This window comes from Scophthalmus maximus, chromosome 18 (genome assembly GCF_022379125.1).
Source record: "Scophthalmus maximus strain ysfricsl-2021 chromosome 18, ASM2237912v1, whole genome shotgun sequence".
In the NCBI taxonomy this organism is placed as follows: Eukaryota; Metazoa; Chordata; class Actinopteri; order Pleuronectiformes; family Scophthalmidae; genus Scophthalmus; species Scophthalmus maximus.
The window spans coordinates 7,097,741-7,116,452 of record NC_061532.1 but is presented as its reverse complement, the minus strand read 5'-3'; the positions used below and the strand labels follow the sequence as shown (position 1 = coordinate 7,116,452).

At 46.2% G+C, this 18,712-nt stretch overlaps 1 protein-coding gene across 1 annotated transcript; it reads left to right on the top strand.

Annotated features, from left to right (window-relative positions):
- Window positions 1-216: 216 nt before the first annotated feature.
- Window positions 217-18,689, top strand: mfsd2b (major facilitator superfamily domain containing 2B). The gene is made up of 15 exons (XM_035617758.2): window positions 217-447; window positions 1,019-1,380; window positions 5,230-5,355; window positions 5,454-5,578; window positions 9,792-9,915; window positions 11,513-11,591; window positions 11,697-11,878; window positions 13,230-13,320; window positions 14,276-14,397; window positions 14,909-14,992; window positions 15,316-15,399; window positions 15,608-15,717; window positions 16,879-17,022; window positions 17,264-17,440; window positions 18,416-18,689. Exons 2-15 carry the CDS (start codon window positions 1,036-1,038, stop codon window positions 18,462-18,464), a joined length of 1,842 nt encoding a protein of 613 aa, XP_035473651.1. The 5' UTR covers window positions 217-447; window positions 1,019-1,035; the 3' UTR covers window positions 18,465-18,689.
- The last annotated feature ends 23 nt before the right edge of the window (window positions 18,690-18,712 follow it).

Below are 18,712 nucleotides of genomic sequence, written 5' to 3'. Positions count from 1 at the left end.
CTGGTGGGTGGGTTTAGGTTGGAGGCCCCCCCCCAAAATATTACATGCTTTCATGGGACCCCTAATCTCCAGCTGCGCCCCTGGATGGATGCAGACAGCACGGTCTCATCTCTGTTACAACCAGCTGTGCCAGCGTGTCAAATAGAGCAGGTGATGATGGCAGCCTGACTTTTTGGACAAGGTTTATATTAGAAAATGTCACTTGGTACAGTGTGTGTGTGAGTGTGTGTGTGTGTGTGTGTGTGTGCGCGTGTGCGTGCGCGCGGCCCGTCGGTGTCACAGTATTTGCCGTCCCGGCCGCTGCAGGGCGCAGCTCCGTCACTGCGGACCGACCGACACAAGCGGAGCGCGGAGGCGCGCAGATCCTCTCCATCCTCCGCAGTCTCCAGTCTGGACCCGGCGAAGGAACTGACCCGGGCCGCGGCTGCTTTTTCCAATCGACGCGGGGTAAGAGGATATCTGCGCTTGATGTGTTTTTTTCTTCCAAACCCCCGTTTTTTTTTTTATGTATTCTTGCCTTTACGTGCTCAAGTGTTCTCGTGGACGCACTTGCAGTGAGCCCTGGTAGTAGGACGAGGGGCAGGCAGCACCGTCCCGCACGGGACGTCGTCGCCTTCTGAGCTCCTGTTTGCTCTTCCTCACTTACAATAAGCAGCTGTGCAGGGATGTCAAATACAGCCTGGATGACTTTTAACAAGCTTTACATTAGAAAATCTCACTTGGTACAGTGTGTGTGTGTGTGTGTGTGCGTGAGAGAGGTTTCTTGTTGCATTCCTCAGCATCTGTATTCATCTGTGCTCTTGTGCTTTGTCCCATTTATGTGTTTTTCCAAAGAGCCGAGTCTTTTGTCTGTGCTCATACACGTTTGTGCGTTGATGTGCCTGCATTCTGGTGCTTGTATGTTGCAGTGCATGCCTGTTATTGAGTGTGTGTGTGTGTGTGTGTGTGTGTGTGTGTGTGTGTGTGTGTGTGGCACAGCTCGTCTGACTTTGCCCTTCCCCTCATGGCCTCATTCCAGAACACAGCAGCATGTGAATGGCGGCAGCAAGCGGCAAAGTTGTCACAGAGGAGCAGGAGGAGCTGCCAGCCCCCGGAGCCGCCGCTCACGCCCCACGCGCGCACACCCGGAGCCAGAGCCACATCCAGTTCCATCCCTCGACCTGCACCACCCAGTGGCCGACTCCTCGCACCGTTGCTCACACGAGGAGTCACAGCCACACTCACTTCAGCACTCCCCCCGCGCAGACGCAGCCCCAGAAGTACGGCTGTCGCCTCACACACAGCCTCTCGGCCATGACCAAAGGGGAGAGGGCAGCGCAGGGCCCTGTGGGGAAGCTCAGCAAGCCCACCGAGCCGCTGTTCCCCAAAACTCCTCAGCAGGTAAGATCACCTGGTGTAGTAGTGCCTCTTGTTGTAGTGTTTGTCATCACACGTAACGTAACCTTTTCAACTCTCCGACCTGTAACCCCTGTTGGGACTGTGGCTGTGCAAATGGGACAATCTCATCTGCTGTCTTTGCGGCTTAGTTTGGCCACATGACTGGATGGGGAGGGGGGGAAGAAAGGATGGAAAGTGTGATCCCTTTAGTCGCTTATCTGGTTGTGATTAATCAACTGCATTGTTTTCCTGTGAACTGTAATTCCCCCCAGATTTCAATGCCTGGAAGTTGATTGTTGTGTCATTTGGGAAAGGTTCTTCCCACTGATGGGATGAACGGCTGGATGATTGCCGTCTTTTGTCTGATTCCATGGCGATATCTGTGGACTCTGGTGAGGAGACAGTTGTAATCAAGGCCACAACAGGAAGCGAGAACAGCGGACAGGCAGTAGAAAGGAACAGCTTTTTGCAAACACTGGTAGACCGAGATGACTTATGAATGCAACATTAATGATGCCACTGGTGTGTGACGAGGAGCGGCGTCCTCAGAGTGATGCCGCTCGCGTGCACGTTGACACAAGGCAAGTGACAGACAGAGCCCAGCCTTTACATTCCTCGTCTGACCCGTTGAGTAAGGTAGACACCACCGAATACAGACAGTGCCTCAAACACTTGCTGTAATTCAGTATCGTGGCAGTTAGTCACTCATATTCTGTGTCGATGCAGCGGCTCAGGAAAAAATGGCCTTGCCCCACATGATGGAACCAGTTCTGCCACTGCCTCGTCTCTGCCAAACCTCTGTCTGATAAGCAGTGTCTTATTCTTTATGTTTTTGTTTTTACTGTGACTAATGAGACGTGTGACAAAGTGCAGCAGATGACAGATTTGCGTGGAACCGTAAAGAATAAGTAGAATGAACATTAATACTTCTTGTCCATTACATTTTTCCCCACGTCATTTTAATTAATTTTAGATGCTGTGCAACGTTTTACAATTTTGGCAAGAAAAGCAATTAGACTCAATTTGAAATGTATTCAACGTATTTTCATCTAATGCTAAAAGACTACTTCATTCTTCTGAATTCACCTGGGATGTTCGGAAGGACATCTGAAAGGATAGCGAAAAAAATATGCGGATAATTTCAAAGTTATGTGTCTGATCCATTAAGGATGTCCGAGGGGGACACGAGAGATGAAAGACGGTGCTCTCTTTGTGAATGAGACAGGATGACAGATCCGTGGTCAGCGGTGGTTAAGCTCTCACAGTTGATTCCACATGAAGAGCCTCCCGATTCCATCCCAGAAGTACTTCTGACACAGATTTGTCACTCGGACAAAATCCATGCATATGGTTCATTTCTTTGAGGCGAACGAATAAACGGCCGGCGGCTCCAACTCGGATTTTTGGACTGGTTCCTTTGGAGAGTGGCCAGTGTCCCCAGGCTACTGTTGACATTTGAACAGCTTGCTGCCATCACCGACATAGTCCGCCGCTCCTGCCACACACTCATAATCCATAATCTGAAGTGAGTGACGGGACAGAACGACTCACGTTGAATGCTGTGACCAGAATCCGTGTTATGACCTTGAAAATCCTTCACCCAATCAACATTAATATCCACTTGCCAGCTCAACTTTAGCATGCAACCCCTGTGCGTATGGATTGTATTTGCAGAACATAACTAAGATGGATTGGAAGCTTTCCCCCCCCGTCCTTGTTTCTTTGTGTAGAATTATCCCCAATCCTCATTTAAACGACTCGCGGTGCAGTTCAGGCATTTTAAGTTGTTTTCCCCTGAGCAGTTAAGGATTCATTAACTCTGGAGATTAGTCTTATCTGTCCTTGTCCCCGGCTTGTTGACGGTCAGAACTTTGCAGAAGCTCCCTTTCCTTTGGGCCAGTCTTTCTATAAGAATGAACGCGCACGAGGTTTTGTTTGTGCATCCAGACAACAGTGGACGGGATATCCTGTTTATCCTTTTGATGATAAGAGCTCTGTGATGAAAGATTGCGAGTCAGAATTTGGAGGGAAAGAATAAGTGTTTATTGTGAAAGAGAGAGATAGAGAGAGAGAGAGAGAGAGAGAGAGAGAGAGAGAGAGAGGAGAGAGAGCACTGCTGGGTGCACAGAGTATTTTTGCACATCATCAGTTAAGCAGCGTTCTCCAGACGCCAAAGACTTTGATTTCTCTCTCCAATTAGGGGTAAATGCAGTGAGAGTGGGAGAAGAGAGAGTTTTGAAGTCGGAACCGCCGCACAGCCTTTACTTACCTCTGACCCGCTTGTCTCGCGATTGAATAATTACACACCTCCCTCCTGGTAATTGTCGTTCTCGGAGCCCTCCATGTTTTGATGGGGCAAAAAGAAGGAGGAAGAGAAAACGCGAGGCCGGATAATAACAGTGCGCCCGACGCGGCTGTGGTTACTTTGGTGATTTCCTTCTTTCATAAAGCTCTGAGGGGAGCAGCCGCTGGCCAAGCCTGGGCCACTGGATGTGGAGTGACACTGTGTGTGTGTGTGTGTGTGTGTGTCTGACACCGAAGGTTGTACACAGAAGGGGGGAGCAGGCATAGGTTGATATATGTACTCAGCCTCGGAGCCGGTCATAAATATTGGGCTCCCTAGACTGTGGTGTCTTGTCTTATTCATGTGTGAAGATGAAAGCTGGCCCTTCTCGCTACACACACACGCGCACACACACACGCGCGTGCTTGATGGTTTCAGCAGAGGGGAAACAGAGCTGTGGATGACTGGGTGGGTTTCTCCGGCTCCTCCATGTGCCTCAGTGTCTGCACAGATAGACCACAATGCAAACAGCCGGGGCTCTCCTCCTGATCCTCTGTCTCACACACACACACACACACACACACACACACACACACACACACACTTAGAGACAATTTGCATGTTTTTAGGTGGTGGAATTCGTGATAAAACAGATGTATCGCCCTGAACACATCTTTCACCTACTGTACCTCATAGCAAACGCATCACGTCAGCCCTTGTGCAACCACCTTTCTTTGAATTCCACTGAATCACCGCGCCGCCGCAACATAGTGATGAAGACAGAATGCTATTCTGCGCGGCCGAGGTAGAATTTGGAGGGATTCAGATAATGAATTGACAACAGCATTCACTAATTGTGAGTCATAAGTCTGTTCTCGTGGCTTAGTTCATGTCACAGTGACACGCCTAATTTCCCAGCGGCGTGTCAGGTAAGATGTTTCTACGGTCAAGTGAGCAGGAACTCGCTTGTCTTTTTGCTAAAATAGTGAAAATGTTTAACATTGTAAAAGGTAAAACATGAAATGGAGAAACAAAAATTGGTTTCCGATGGTTGGACCTTTGGGGTTTCAGTTTAAAACACCACAGGTCTGTTAATGTGTCGATTGTGTAACAGAAACCTACAGTTCTTCATGTGAAGACTGACTCATCCATGCGTGTTTCTAACAAGATGACACTGACTTCCTTTTCCTGGAATAAGTTTCAGGAAAAGTAAAAATGGATATGACATTCTTACTACATAGTATTCTTTAACTTTATATCTATTGGTGGTAGCCTTGAACTATGGTCACTCCACCAATATGTGACTTGCGAACAATTTGTATCCATAAATGCTTATATTTAGATTATAATCTAACAGTGTGCAGTTATAGACATTTTTTGTCAGTGGTTGGCATCTTTTTATTTCCGACATTTCCCGTTCCCATCTGGCAACGAGAGTCTTCTTAAGAACGCTTGCAGTGCGGAAAAGTTAATGTGCTCATTAGCAGCCTGACCCGCAAGGACGTCATTATCTTATTACATTTTTTTCTTCTATTTTTCCCCTCCCTTGTCACCTTCCTTTGGGACAGACCGACTTGAGCCAGAAGTTGCCACTATGCAGTAAGTTGTGTTTCGCCATCGGCGGCGCGCCAAAGGAGGTGGCCGCCAGCGCCACAGCCTTCTACCTGCAAATCTACCTGCTCGAAGTCGCTCAGGTAATGTGATAATGTGTGTGTGTGTCTCCTGTACATGAATAAATGGGTGTTGTAGTTTGGTGTTCTTAACTCCGATCTCTCCCTGTCCTGCTCTGCAGATCACGGCCTTCCAGGCCTCCATGGTGCTGCTCATCGGTCGGGCCTGGGGTGCAGTGACCGACCCCATTGTCGGCTTCCTGATTACAAAGAGCAGATGGACCAAGATCGGCAGACTCATGCCCTGGTGAGTCCGCCGCTCGAAAAACGTGTCTCCATCATCACTATTCCTCCCGTTCGTCTTCTGTCGTTTGTTGTTCCCGTATTTCTGCATGTAGATTTGTTTCTCTGTCAAAAGTCGGGCTGAGCAGTAGTGACAAAATTGGATTGAAAACATCTGGATGCGCACAAATTTCAGCAGCATTCCCGAGAGACTGCTGGTGCTCTCAGGTTATTGACGCAAGAGGAAATTATTCATCTACAAGTTGAAATGAACTCACAAAATTGTTTTGTTGAACTTTAACGCAGCATTTAAAGAGGCAACAGACAAAGCTCTACTTCATTTTCTGGCCTCCTGCGTTAAGTGCAAGTGCAAGCATCATGGCTAACTCTATGCCGGGAGCCTGGCTGCTGTCCAAAGCAGAAAACAACTGTAAAAATCCATATTCAAACAAAATGTCCGGTAGTCGTGCTTTCTCTCCTCAGTCAAAAGGGATTCTTTTTCTCTCGTGAGGTTGAGTTTGTTTTTGGCCGTTCAGCCGTCTGCCAGTTCCATCACCGGGGATGGACACTGGGAGACAGCTTTTTTCTCGTAGTTTTTTAGGTTTAGGTTTCCCGATGGGTCACGCAGTTCCTTTGTGTCGTAAAGTCGAGTCGTCATTTATTCGAGGGAACCACGTCCCGGTGGCCGAGAGAACAACATTTATTCTCTACATTACATCCCATCTCTGCATTACAATAATGAAAATACAGGAAGCATGTTGGGTTGTTGCTCTATTTTCGAAGGAAACGTTGAAGATTGAATACGCCTTTGGGCAAGATGATCCTCCTCCCCTCATTGGACACGCGGTAAAGTGCACGTTTTGGTGTGCTCCCACTCTCTCAGACATAACTGTGGCCGCTGCGCGACGCGAGTGTTTGTGTGAAATCGCACCTGCGGATTGGGCTGCACGGAGAGACATTGTGCTTTAATTACACTGTTCCCGACGCTCCCTCTGATGAGCTATATACATACCTCAAGGGCGTGGGCCCTTCTTTGGCTTTTAAAGCCAGACAACAACACTGTGGCCAAGGAAGTTCACTGGTTTTCTTTCATAAATCTTCTGCTGCTGGGTGACATTTCCTCATCTCGCGTTCCAGTTTTTCTTCTTCTTTATTTTAAACATGGTCCCCAGTGTCTCATGACATTTAGAGTAAGAGGAAGTATATGTTGCTTTGTGACTATAATTGCGGATTATACGAAGCCATTACTACATTTCCATTAATGATTTTATAATCGGCGGCGTGCGTGCGAGTGTGTGTGTGCAGTATATTTTGAACACACTGGCATGACATTTACTGTAATTGCACTGCCTAATGCCTACTGCATTATAAACCATAAACCATAGATTATACACAAGCCGACAGTGTCGGACGGGGACAAGTCCACTGTGGCCAGCCAGTAGCAGGCAGACGCTGATGGCTGTTAAATCAGATTTGATTACCTTTGGGAAGCTGTGTGTGTGTGTGTGTGTGTGTGTGTGTGTGTGTGCGCCTGTGTGAGAGAGAGAAATGTTTGTGTAGCATATGTGGGTATTTTAAATGTGTTCATCAGTATTTGTGATGAGAGTGCCAGCAGCTGTTTTTTTTAGTTTTTTTTTTTTTACCCCTTTGGAAATTCCCGTCTGCCCATCCTGCAGGAAGTGCGTTTTCTCGTCTGACTGTCACATCCACAGCGAGACATATGGCGATTTGAATCTTGTGCCGGCAGTTCTTTAGGATGGAGTGATTTGTTCCCCCGTGGGTGTTGCGATGTTTATTATTCTGTGATTGTAGTCATGCACCATCCCAGAGGCAAGTAGAACCATGAGAGAGTCGCTTTTTAAGATAATCTCTGTTAATTAAAGACCTTATGGCAGTGAGCGTACATCGGTGATGGAAGAAGTTTTTTCTCTTTACTTAAATAAAGTACCAATACATTATGAAAAAATAGTAAATGTCAAGTGAAAATCCAGTCAAAGTATAATCAGTCAAAGGGAAACTTCTTTAACCCTGTGACTGATATTGTTATACTGTATGTTACATTATCACATTCTTAAATATTCATTAGATTAATAAATGGATCAGGGCATGATATTTTAATAGTGTAGCTGGTCCAGATACCTCTATATTTATCAAGTGGTTCCCGACATAGGAGTGAGCCTCAGAGGGTCTCAAAATAAATCTGGTGGGTTTTGAGATGATTAATGAGAAAGAGAGCGAGAGAAAGAAACAAACAAAAACACAGATCTGCTTCACAAACCATTTTCCATAATATTTGCTTTGGGTGTCAAGCAGTTATTTAAATGAATACCATCTGAGATGATTGGAGGCAAAAATCCCTGTGCAGACTTCTAAAACCTTCAAACAATGGGCCCCACTCAGACACTGCTCTTCTCTTATGGGTCAGGAGCCGAAAAGACTTGGAACCACTGGTTGAATCTAGAACAATGTTAAACAATAGACTGTATTCTATGAGACTATTATATGCTTGCACCGATTCACATTTACACAAAGTTAAAGTCTCGGGTAGCGATAGCGAACATGTAAAAAAAAGTTTTATAGAGCTTTTTGCGTTTTGGGTAATGCAGCATTGTGGGTAATTTGGGTAATATAGGTGTCAGATTTTCACAAGGAAGAAAAATGTCTGCGTTACAAAAAGACAATATCTCTGGTTTTATTGCGTTGATTGTGGATCATGCTCTCTTAGAGCTGTCGAATGAATGAGCTGGAGTAAAAAGCACATTTGGTTCTGTATTGTAGTGGAGTAAGTACAAAGTGGCATACAATTTAAATTTAAAAGTAGCTGCAAGTAGCATAACTTAAATTGGACTTACAGTGAGAAGAGTATTTGAGTACAAGTGATTCATTTCTTATCACCACCAGGGTATATGAGCGCCACTAAACCCAAAATCATCCAAGGAAGCACACCCTCACCTGCCACACCTCCGCTAAATCCCCTCTGTTCCACTGCACACCATCTAATTAACATGCTGTTAGTGTCCCGGACAAGTCAGGGAGCAGACAACCGTGAGTGCCGGGCCTCCCGTCACCCTGCTCCGGCTTCATTCAGACGGTGCGGATTGTTAAGGGCAGGTCCCGAATGTGTGAGAAAGTATGCGGGTGTTTTTTCGCGCACCCGTGGCTTTGGTTGCCTCTCCCCGTGCACAGTCATCTTGCAGGAACATTCTGACTGTCCCATTCACCCTTTCACTGGTCCCATGACTGAGTGGTCAATACTGCAGCACCAGCGCTGCCCTGGCCGCCTTTGTTTCGAGCAAACAATCAGGAGGAGAGTGAGGTGGGAGCGGGCTGGACGATGCTGGAAATGACCGTAACTGGCCTCTCTCTACCTCTTTCTCCCACTTTCCCCTTGTTGTAGTTCACAGTGCAAGCAGGTCAGAGGTCAGAGCAACTGCAGGTTCTGGCAAAGTCACCTAAATTCCACCAGTGTCTTTTTTCCTTTTTTCTTTTGAGCCTGTTGATGCGCTGGAGTCACAGCCGGTCTGGGCTCCGCGGACCAGACGACAAACAATCTCCCTTTGCTCTTTGAAAGAACATGCAGAGGAGGTTGGATGAGGTGTTGGTGTTTGCAGATGTGTCACACTGTTGATCGTCCGTAATCCGCACTTTTCCCTCCTTATTTTTGAAACTCACAGCTGTTCGCCTTAACCATAATGACATATACCCGTTGTTTACTTATGAATTATACATGGCACCACGTACTGTATTTCCTGAGAAAAACACAACACAGCAGAATCCCTTCATGCTACGCTTGCTTGAGTGTGTACTGCATATTTATGCGTGTGTGTGTGTGTGTGTGTGTGTGTGTGTGTGTCGTGTATGGGTTTGGAATATTGTGGTAGTTCCCTGCGTGCGTGTCTCTCCCAGGACAGATTCCTCCCATACTTACAACAACATAATCATTGAGCAGTCCCAGCAGCTTAGTCTCACTGTAATCTGCCAGAAATATGGCCTGATTTTTTTGCGCCACTTTAAAAAAATGACATAACACAACCACTGTCATCCATATTCTGACAGCTTAAAGTGGTGACAGACAGTGGCTGCTTTTAGACGGCCTGCAACCACAAAAGTGATTCATAATTGTCATTCTGCAGGGTAAGAAAAATGTGGGGAATAACCTGAGTAATTGTTAAGCCTCTGTGTTTTGGATTTGCTTGCATCCTGTGAGTCTCACCTGCCTTTACCTTTATGTTCCGTAGGATGGCAGGTTGCACTCCGTTTCTGGTGGTCTCCTACTTCTACCTCTGGTTTGTTCCTCCCTTCATCAGCGGCAGGTTCATCTGGTACCTAGGCTTCTACTGCCTCTACCAGACCCTCATCAATGTAAGTGTTGCACGCACGCACTTTCACAATGCCTGCACGGTCGTCACGGTTGAAATCCACATTGGTGTATAATGCTTCGGATAGCTCAGCAGGACTCCACACAAAGTACAAGAAGCAAAGTGAGAAAAAGGAGATGAAAAGCTCTGCTTGATGCAGTTCGTAGTCATGCACATGACACAATACACACCGTGCGGATAAAATGCAGCAAACGCTACGAATAACAGAGTTAAAAGATGATTGCCGTCATCTCGTGCCAGCCGCCGACGGCTCCCGGTGAGATTTGCACTTTGATTTGTGAGACAAGCAGCAGATTAGAGCCCAGAGCTCTTAGATACCTCACCTCAAAGGGGAAGTGTAGTTATTTAGGTTGCCTTTTGTTATTATGGTCCAGACCATTCATCTCTCTCTCTCTCTGCCGTGCTGTGCTCCGCTCTGGGGTAACCCGTATAACATGTGCCGCAGAGCGTGTAGACCGCTGCGGCCGCACAGCGGTGAGCTGTAATGGCATGTCATTCTAACTACTTGATAAGTATATGGTCAGTCCTGCCAGGAACCTCTCGCTGGGTAAATGCTGGTTACCACTTTTAGCCTCCCCTCATTGTCTCCGGACGTGTGTTTGTGCGGCGTTCTTGGCCGGGAAAGGCCAGTACAGAGGGTTACAGTCTGTAAACAGAGGCCGGAGTGCAATGTGCCGTCTGTTTTCATGCAATCGACTAATAACGGGTTTCCGTGAAATGAATCCGTTCTCACTTCCATCTCAATGGGACGGTCGTGCGTGTGCAATCCAATAAATGTTTGCATCCAGTGAAGGCCCCATAAATGACATGCTGTATGGAAGCGGTGGCTGAAAAAAAAGAAAAAGAGAAACATTTCACGGCCGCGTTTATTTTCATCGTGGCCGTGCATGCTCGCTCGGCCGCAGTGCTGACTGAGCCCTTGTGTAAATTACAAAGTGAAGCAGGACTTGGTTTGCTCGCCTATTCTCTGGGAGAGGTGGTGAGGAAGGAGGAGAAAACAGATCTGAGGTTCGCCAACATGGAAACTGCAGAGATTGAGCTTTTGATGCCTGTATATAAATATATACATATAGAGAGATATACAGTGTGCTTTATATTTTGCATCCGCTCTTGCACGGGGAACATGTAGATAAAAGGCGTCTAAAGATATCTGGGGTGTTCCCATCTGATTGTGAGTCAAATGTTAAACGCTAACAAGGCTGGGAGTCCAATGTGAGGCTGTATTTAGGGCATAGCGGGTGTATGTGTGTGTGTGTTTGTGTGTGTGTGTGTAGGGCTGAATGCATACACCTTGCATGCTAACATGCTCACAATGACAGCAATATCATTTAGCTCATAGATTTAGGAGTCCACTGAACCACAGTGTTCCCCCTATATCATTAGGATTCAACCTCTGGGGACCAAGAATGTTTTACACAGTTTCAAGGCAATCCCGCCAACATTGTCCTAGATATTTCAGCCCGGGCCGGAGTGGTGGGCCGACACCCAATGCGACCTTTGCTGCTGCATGACTGATACTGGATCAGACTTTTTGTTTGTTTGGCCTAAACAACGACCAATGTCCTTCTGCTCCCTTCTAGTGTTTCCACGTGCCTTACTCTGCTCTCACCATGTTCCTGAGTACAGACCAGAAGGAGAGAGACTCAGCCACTGCCTACCGTAAGTTCTTTTGATATGACAAAAACCGCTTTAACACTAAAATTAGTTAACAAGCGTGTGATCTACTTTGAACTGATGACTGGATCTTTAATCATTCGATGACAGGGATGACAGTGGAGGTCCTGGGGACACTCGTGGGAGCCGCCATCCAGGGCCAGATTGTGGCCAGCGCTCACACCTTGAAGCACTGCCCAACTCACAACGTGTCTGCCGGTTACCTTGGCAACAGCAGCGGGGCAGAGATCGTCAAGAGTCTGGTGCACTCCCAGGACTACCTGTCACACGCTGTAAGTGTCACAGTGCGGCGCCGGCGGCCCAGGTGGGCCCAAACTAGGCCACAGGGTCGGTTTGGAAATAGCTCAGAGTGTCAACAGCGTTCTTCGCTGCGGCGTGTGTACTCAAGGCGGTTTGCCTTCGCTAAATGTCCGAGTGAAAAGGGGGATTGTTCGGATCGTTCCATTACAACGGAACGTCCACGGTCTCTGACATCCAAATGGGCCTCATGTTTTAACCCGCGCAACCCACGGGTTTGAAAGGAGAAGCCGCTGTTTGATATGTGAAGCCGACATCCTGTGCCAGCTCCCCTCTCAAGACCACAAAAGGGGGTTCCTCCCTCACATCTCCAAAGCCGTGGCCCCATTACATTTAGGGGTCTCCACAGTCTGTAAGTCATTAGGTCTATTTATATCTTACCCAACACATTTCAAGGCACCCCTATATTCAATACGTTGGAAGCATTTGCCTTTTACTTCAAGGCGCCTGCAGTTTGACTCGGAGTGGGGGGGAAAGGACCGTAATGGGACACATTCGAGTCCACATATCAGTTTGCAGAGCTGCAAATGAACACCACTTCTGCTGCGAAAGCTATCATGTTTTTTTTTTGTGAGGATGAAACGAGCCAGGATCCAGACTGTCCTACATTGGATTTTTTTGGTTGCGCCGCAGCTATTTGGGCTGTGAATCGGCCCTTTTCCAATGGATTTGGGGTGAACCCTATCGGGGCAACCCGCTCACCAGGCCAATCCCTCTGCCGCCACCCGCTAAATTCCTCCGCGGTCTCTGGTGAGGGTGGCACACCGTCTGGGTCTGCCCCTCGGAAACAAGGAGTGTTTGATGTGCATAAATAATAATGAAACCGCCGGGCTGAGCCACATGGAAAAATAGCAAACAAACAGAGGTTGTTTAAGGCAGAGCAGTTCCTGTCGGCGTACGGCATTAAACGGTTACGGCTGTATTTTGGGATGCTGATGTACTTGAGGTTTCTTCCTGTTTACACTCGAATTTGTGCAGCGTGTGTGATGCGTGTGGGTGTGTGTGAGTTTGCACTTTAAACCGACATGGAAAAATACACAGACAGTCGCAACCAATAAATCATACGCAGGTGTTTTTTAAAATAGGAGAGACCTGAATATGGAAAAACCAAAACAGGCAAACGGCCACCATTCAGAATCAAAACTGACACCTACCGTTTCCACAATGGACGTATGGCAAATTGAAACCAAGCCCTTCAATTTTTCAGGCATTTGGGAAAGATTATGAATTAAAGATTGAGGAAAGGCTCAGAATAGACTGCGCTGCCTCCTCGGGAAGAGATGGATTGATGTAGGCTACGTGTTTGTTCCGTCTCTCTCTCCACAGAAGGAGGTGTACATGATAGCGGCCGGCGTTATTGGAGGAGTGTTTCTCATCTGCACCATGGTGATGTTCCTGGGAGTCAAAGAGAAAGACGGTGAGGCCTTTTTTGTCTGTGTGTGTGTGTGTGTGTGTGTGTTTGTGAACAAATGGACTGACCTGAAGAATTCAGTCTCATAGTCGATTGATCGCTTAATTGTTTTATTGAGCCAAAAAGCAAAACATGAACCGATCCCTAGATTTTGATGATTTGCCGCTTTTCCTTATAAATAGCTTCATAAATAACTGATAAACAAAGCAAGAAATATGAAGCTGGTACGTTCAACCCTGGGACATTTGCTGCATTTTATAGACTAATGATTAATTGTATTCATAAATCAATGATCAAATGTTATAATGTGGGAAGATATTTTGGATTTAAACAGGTGTAGTTGGGGACAGTGGCCTAAAATGTATAACATTTACAACCACTACAAGTTGTATTTTGACTGGGGACCTCTGTTGAACAGTAGCCGACAAAAAAAGTCAAAGCAGCCAATTAAGGAGCCATCTGAAATTCACTATCTGCAACTTTATTGACATGGACAAAACAATACCTTTATAGGAACAGGGTCTTTCCATGACATATTCATAGGCCCGCATATGAATAGTCATTCTCCCTCCCAGTATTTTTACATATTGTTTTAAGTTAAAAGGTCAGTTTCTCCACTTCACTGGCATAGCTAGTCAATATGCAGTTATGCAGTTGTGCATTTATATCTTGGTGTTTGTGCATGAACCCATTTGCAATACTCTCGCTATAGCAACCATTTCTGTGACGAATGTCACCTGCATCTTTTGTACTCTTCCAACACGCCGAGCGTCTCTGGCAGTCTGCTATTCTCTGATCTCTATTATGGCCGTAAAGGACAACTCTCTGCGCGACAAAACAGCATCCACTGCAATGCAGGGGCAGATCCAGGGTTGCCAGGGAGCAGCTCCATCTCCACCTTTCTCGTACTGCATGATATTCGATACGCCGCACGCTCACACTGCACGTGTAACCGTTTCAGATCCGTACGGCCCGAGGACGGAGAAGCAGATCCCGTTCCACCGGGGCTTCATCCTGGTGATGAGACACGGGCCGTACCTCGCCCTGACCGCCGCATTCCTCTTCATCACTGTTGCCATTCAGGTAAATGCAAATTTATTTAGGCAGCACTTCTCAGACATGACACTCAACATTACGGTAAACGGAGCCAGTCCTGGGTCCTGTCAATGCAGGAGAACTGCCGGCGCTCGATGCTGATTTGATCAATGCAGAAGAGCACTTACTGAGAGCTCATGGTTTTTTTTTTGAAAAGCGTGTTTTAAAGTCTCAGGACTCTTGAGAGTGATACCAGCCCCCGCATATCCTCTCCGTTTGTCTGTCACTTGTAGGCAGACGCTACAAGTCTGACACCCCGGGCGTGTGAGACTGTGTAAATTATTGCAGACTTCCCAACTTTTGTATCGGATCTATTTCTGTATATCTTTCGCCCAGTTCTCATCTCCGAGGAGGTGTCAGTTGTCATGAGCCGGGAATAAATCACTGCTGAAACAGCGTCAGCAGCTTCTCCAGTCACTTCATTTGGCACTCAGCGACAGCGCTGAGTAGACAAGACGGGGGGGCGGATATCTGAACGTCTGATCTCTGATTTCCGCAGCTGATACAGAGCAACTTTGTCCTCTTCTGCACCTACGCCGCCGACCTGAGGGATCACTTCCAGAATATTGTGCTGACCATCCTGGTGAGTGCAGCGCCGACTTCACCTCACAAGCGCCCAGGTTGCTGTGACTTAGACGTACTGGTACAGGGAACTTGACGGAACAACATACAATTCATATATTTACTAAATTATTTTTTGGAAAATGTGATTGTGTTTTTCTTGGGGGGTCTTCTTGGACCGTTTCACCCAGTTTGACCAGTCGTTCTTATGTGACAGAAGAAACAAAAATTTACGGCATTCACATTTGCACGCACATCACATAAACTTCATGCGCCATTATTACTCACCAGATTGAATTATATCCAAAACTGCTCACCCACGAACCTCCCCCGCATGTTTACCAGGTTTCCGCTGTGATAAGCATCCCACTGTGGCAGTGGTTTCTGCAGAGGTTTGGCAAAAAGACGGCGGCCTTTTGTGGTATCACAGTGAGTATACTGTTTTTTTATTATGGTCTGTCCGGGGTAGCCTCGCAAACTATTACGCTCTGATGTTTGTCCCATCTGGACACACTTGGAGGGGCTGCATCTTAGTCTGAATCACAGAAAAAACCAAATGGAAGATCTCATGTTCTCAAGATGGAATGAAATGATGCAAATGGTGCATTTTAACCCCTTACTGCTCTTGTCTACCCAGTGGATCATGCCCTTCACCTTGATGCTGGTGTTCATCCCTAATGTGGTGGTGGCCTACGTCGTCGCTGTCTCCTCTGGACTGAGCGTGGCTGCCTCGCTCCTGCTGCCGTGGTAAGACTCAACACTTCACAGGCATTTTAGATTGTACTGCGATCAGGTGGCTCAAAATTCAGCCAAATCACTTATAAGTACGCGTCACATAATTGAGCTGAAGTTGGCGGCCACCGACACATCCTTCAGTGTGTAAACATCTGTTACAAGATCAGATGGATCGAGAGTTTCTTCTTTTTCCCGGGGTGCCCCAGTTTTTTTTTTTGCATTGCAGTCCAAACTAGGACTGCAACCTAGGCAGAATGATGGCTCTGTGTTGCCTGCGGGCACTTTAAATGTAAGTTAGAGTCTGTCTCTGTCAACCTTTTAATGGCCGACTCGGGCGTCTCCCTGCCGTCAGGCCAGTGTAAGTTTGGCGGACCCCTTCAATTACAAAGGATTAGGAGAAATACAGTGTGACGATGAAATTCGTTTAGCAGTTCACGTCATTTATGTCCTCAGGAGAATTTTGACTCGGCTAAACATCTGGCATTGTGTGTGCACGTTCAGACCTGCAACATGTACGTCTGCTGTCTCTGCTTTGGCTCCGCCGTTCTTTGATTTTGATTTAAAAAAAAAAAATTCAAACCACAATAGAGCTGTTAGTGGGGACTTTAGTGGCGTCCATTCCCCCAGGTCACACCTTGGTCATGGAAGTGATGTCATTTGTGGGAATTAGAGGCTGCGTCAGTGCGTAGGCCATGCATCCCCTATACTGTCACGGAGCTAATTCAGCTAAAAATCTTGTCCGTGTTTGTTTCCCAGCCAACTCTGCTCCTCACTCATCGTTGTCTCCCCCCTCCCTGAAGCCCCAAATTACAGGGGCCTCCCATAGGGACGTGTTTATTTTGGCTGATTGTTTATCCAGTCTGTGAGCCGAGACCAGTGGCATCGCCCGGTGCTCATCATCTAATCGTGTTATTAGCTGTGTAATTTTAGCCCACCCGTTTCATCAGAGCGCTATAAGGAGGCCTCACGTCATTAGCTGCTAGCCTCTCGGGTGGTTGTACAATGTGATTAAAGTATAAGCATGAGGAGGATCTCGGATGGACGTCAGCTTAAACATTTTTCACGTCCACGAGTGATATAGAGTTTTTAAGACAACCCACACATGCTCACAAAATCCCTGCAAAAAAAAGTTGAGCAATTCAATTCTGCATGTTCGTGTGTGCATTAATCCAGGTCTATGCTGCCAGATGTGGTGGACGACTTCAGGCTGGCCAACCCCTACTCTAAAGGCCACGAAGCCATCTTCTACTCCTTCTACGTCTTCTTCACCAAGTTCGCTGCCGGCATCTCCCTGGGCGTGTCTACTCTCTGTCTGGAGTGAGTCTGCATCAATATCACACGTGCACCATTTATTTACACACAGTGCGATGCTCTGTGTTTGCACTTGGCGTGTCGAGATAACATTGGAAAAAAAAAGCATCACGCCCAGGCCCCCGATGCATAATTTATCATGTGGAGGGTGTCGAGTTTGCTCATTTGCAGCGCCGCAGCGTCAGGCTGGATGTCGATTTCCTGAAACTTGTGCTTAAATGGTCTCTGCCTGTGTGTGTGTGTGCAGGTTTGCAGGGTATGACACCGGCGCCTGCAAGCAGCCCGCTGCTGTAGTGTACACCCTGAAGCTGCTGATCGGTGCCGCTCCGGTGGTGTTCATTGTGACGGGGTTAACCATCCTCCTCCTCTATCCCATCAGCGAAGATGTGCGGCTCAGGAATAAACTCTGCCTGGAGGAACTGCGGTGAGTCGAAAAACCACAGGTTCACACCTGAGGGGGAAAAAAGCTAAATTTGTTCAACCTTTAAGGAGCACTCTGCTGATTTGACATATTACGTTCAGAGTGCTCATCATGAGGAGTACTACTCAGCCGATAAACAATGGTTAGAAAGCTAGGTTTGCGTTTGAAACTCACATTTTTTTTTAACAAAAGACCTGCACGACAAACTGGAAGTGTGGGCACTGAAGGAGCCAGTAAATATATATATTAAATAAAGAGAGATTGAGCCATAATAGAGAGTCAGGGTATCCCAGCCTGAGCTGCTTTAATTCATTTGTTTTGTGACTATGGAAGCTCAACATTAAAATAAAAATTGCTGAGTGAACCTTTAATGCGTGACATTTTGTGTGTGATTAGCTCCCCCCTGTGGCCGATATAGGTTACAACATAGCTTTGTAATAAATATTAATAGTAGTAATAGTACTGATAATTTATATAAAGAGCACTTTTTCAAGCAAATAAGAACCAAGTGCTTTACAAGGTGAAAATCAAACGGATGCAACATTGAAATGTCGAAAATAAAGCGTATGCAAGATTAGGAGATTGCAAGAGGTATAAATAATGAAATACAGTACATGCAGAAAAACATACATACACACAAAAACATTTACAGGTATGCATATACATAAAGATGCAGACATGTATAACAAATAAAACTCAGTAAAAGCAGAAAATTAAACCAACAGCTCACACAACCAAAGAGAAATATGTCAGTTATATACAACTACCAACTATAACTACTACTAACAATACCATGTGAAAGAGACGTCGTCAAATAAAGATCGAAAGTGTTTATCATGAGGATTTCTACTCAGAAGTTAACATTGTCAGGTTGACAATACTTCCTTCCTCTGGAAATACAACCGCAGGTACTGTAAATGCACTTACCACCAGTGCCATTGATATAACAATAAAAAATAATATTCATGTCTCCCACAGGAAACACAGCATCAGCTCCAGAACTACGGAAGATTTGAATAACGTGTGACCTGGCTCTCGCCTGGAGTGAACTTCATAAAGAGGCCACATATTCCAGTGACTCGGCTGGAAGTTTGTTGATTGGTGTATATTACACTGATAAATAGTTAAAAATTGTTTTAATGTAAACATTCTTTGTTGCATTTTCACATGTACTGGATAGTCTACTTGGATATATAAATATATGATAAGATTACCTAATTTATATAAATGAATGTATATTATTATTTTGCTGTGTTTAGCTCTACAACACTGTTA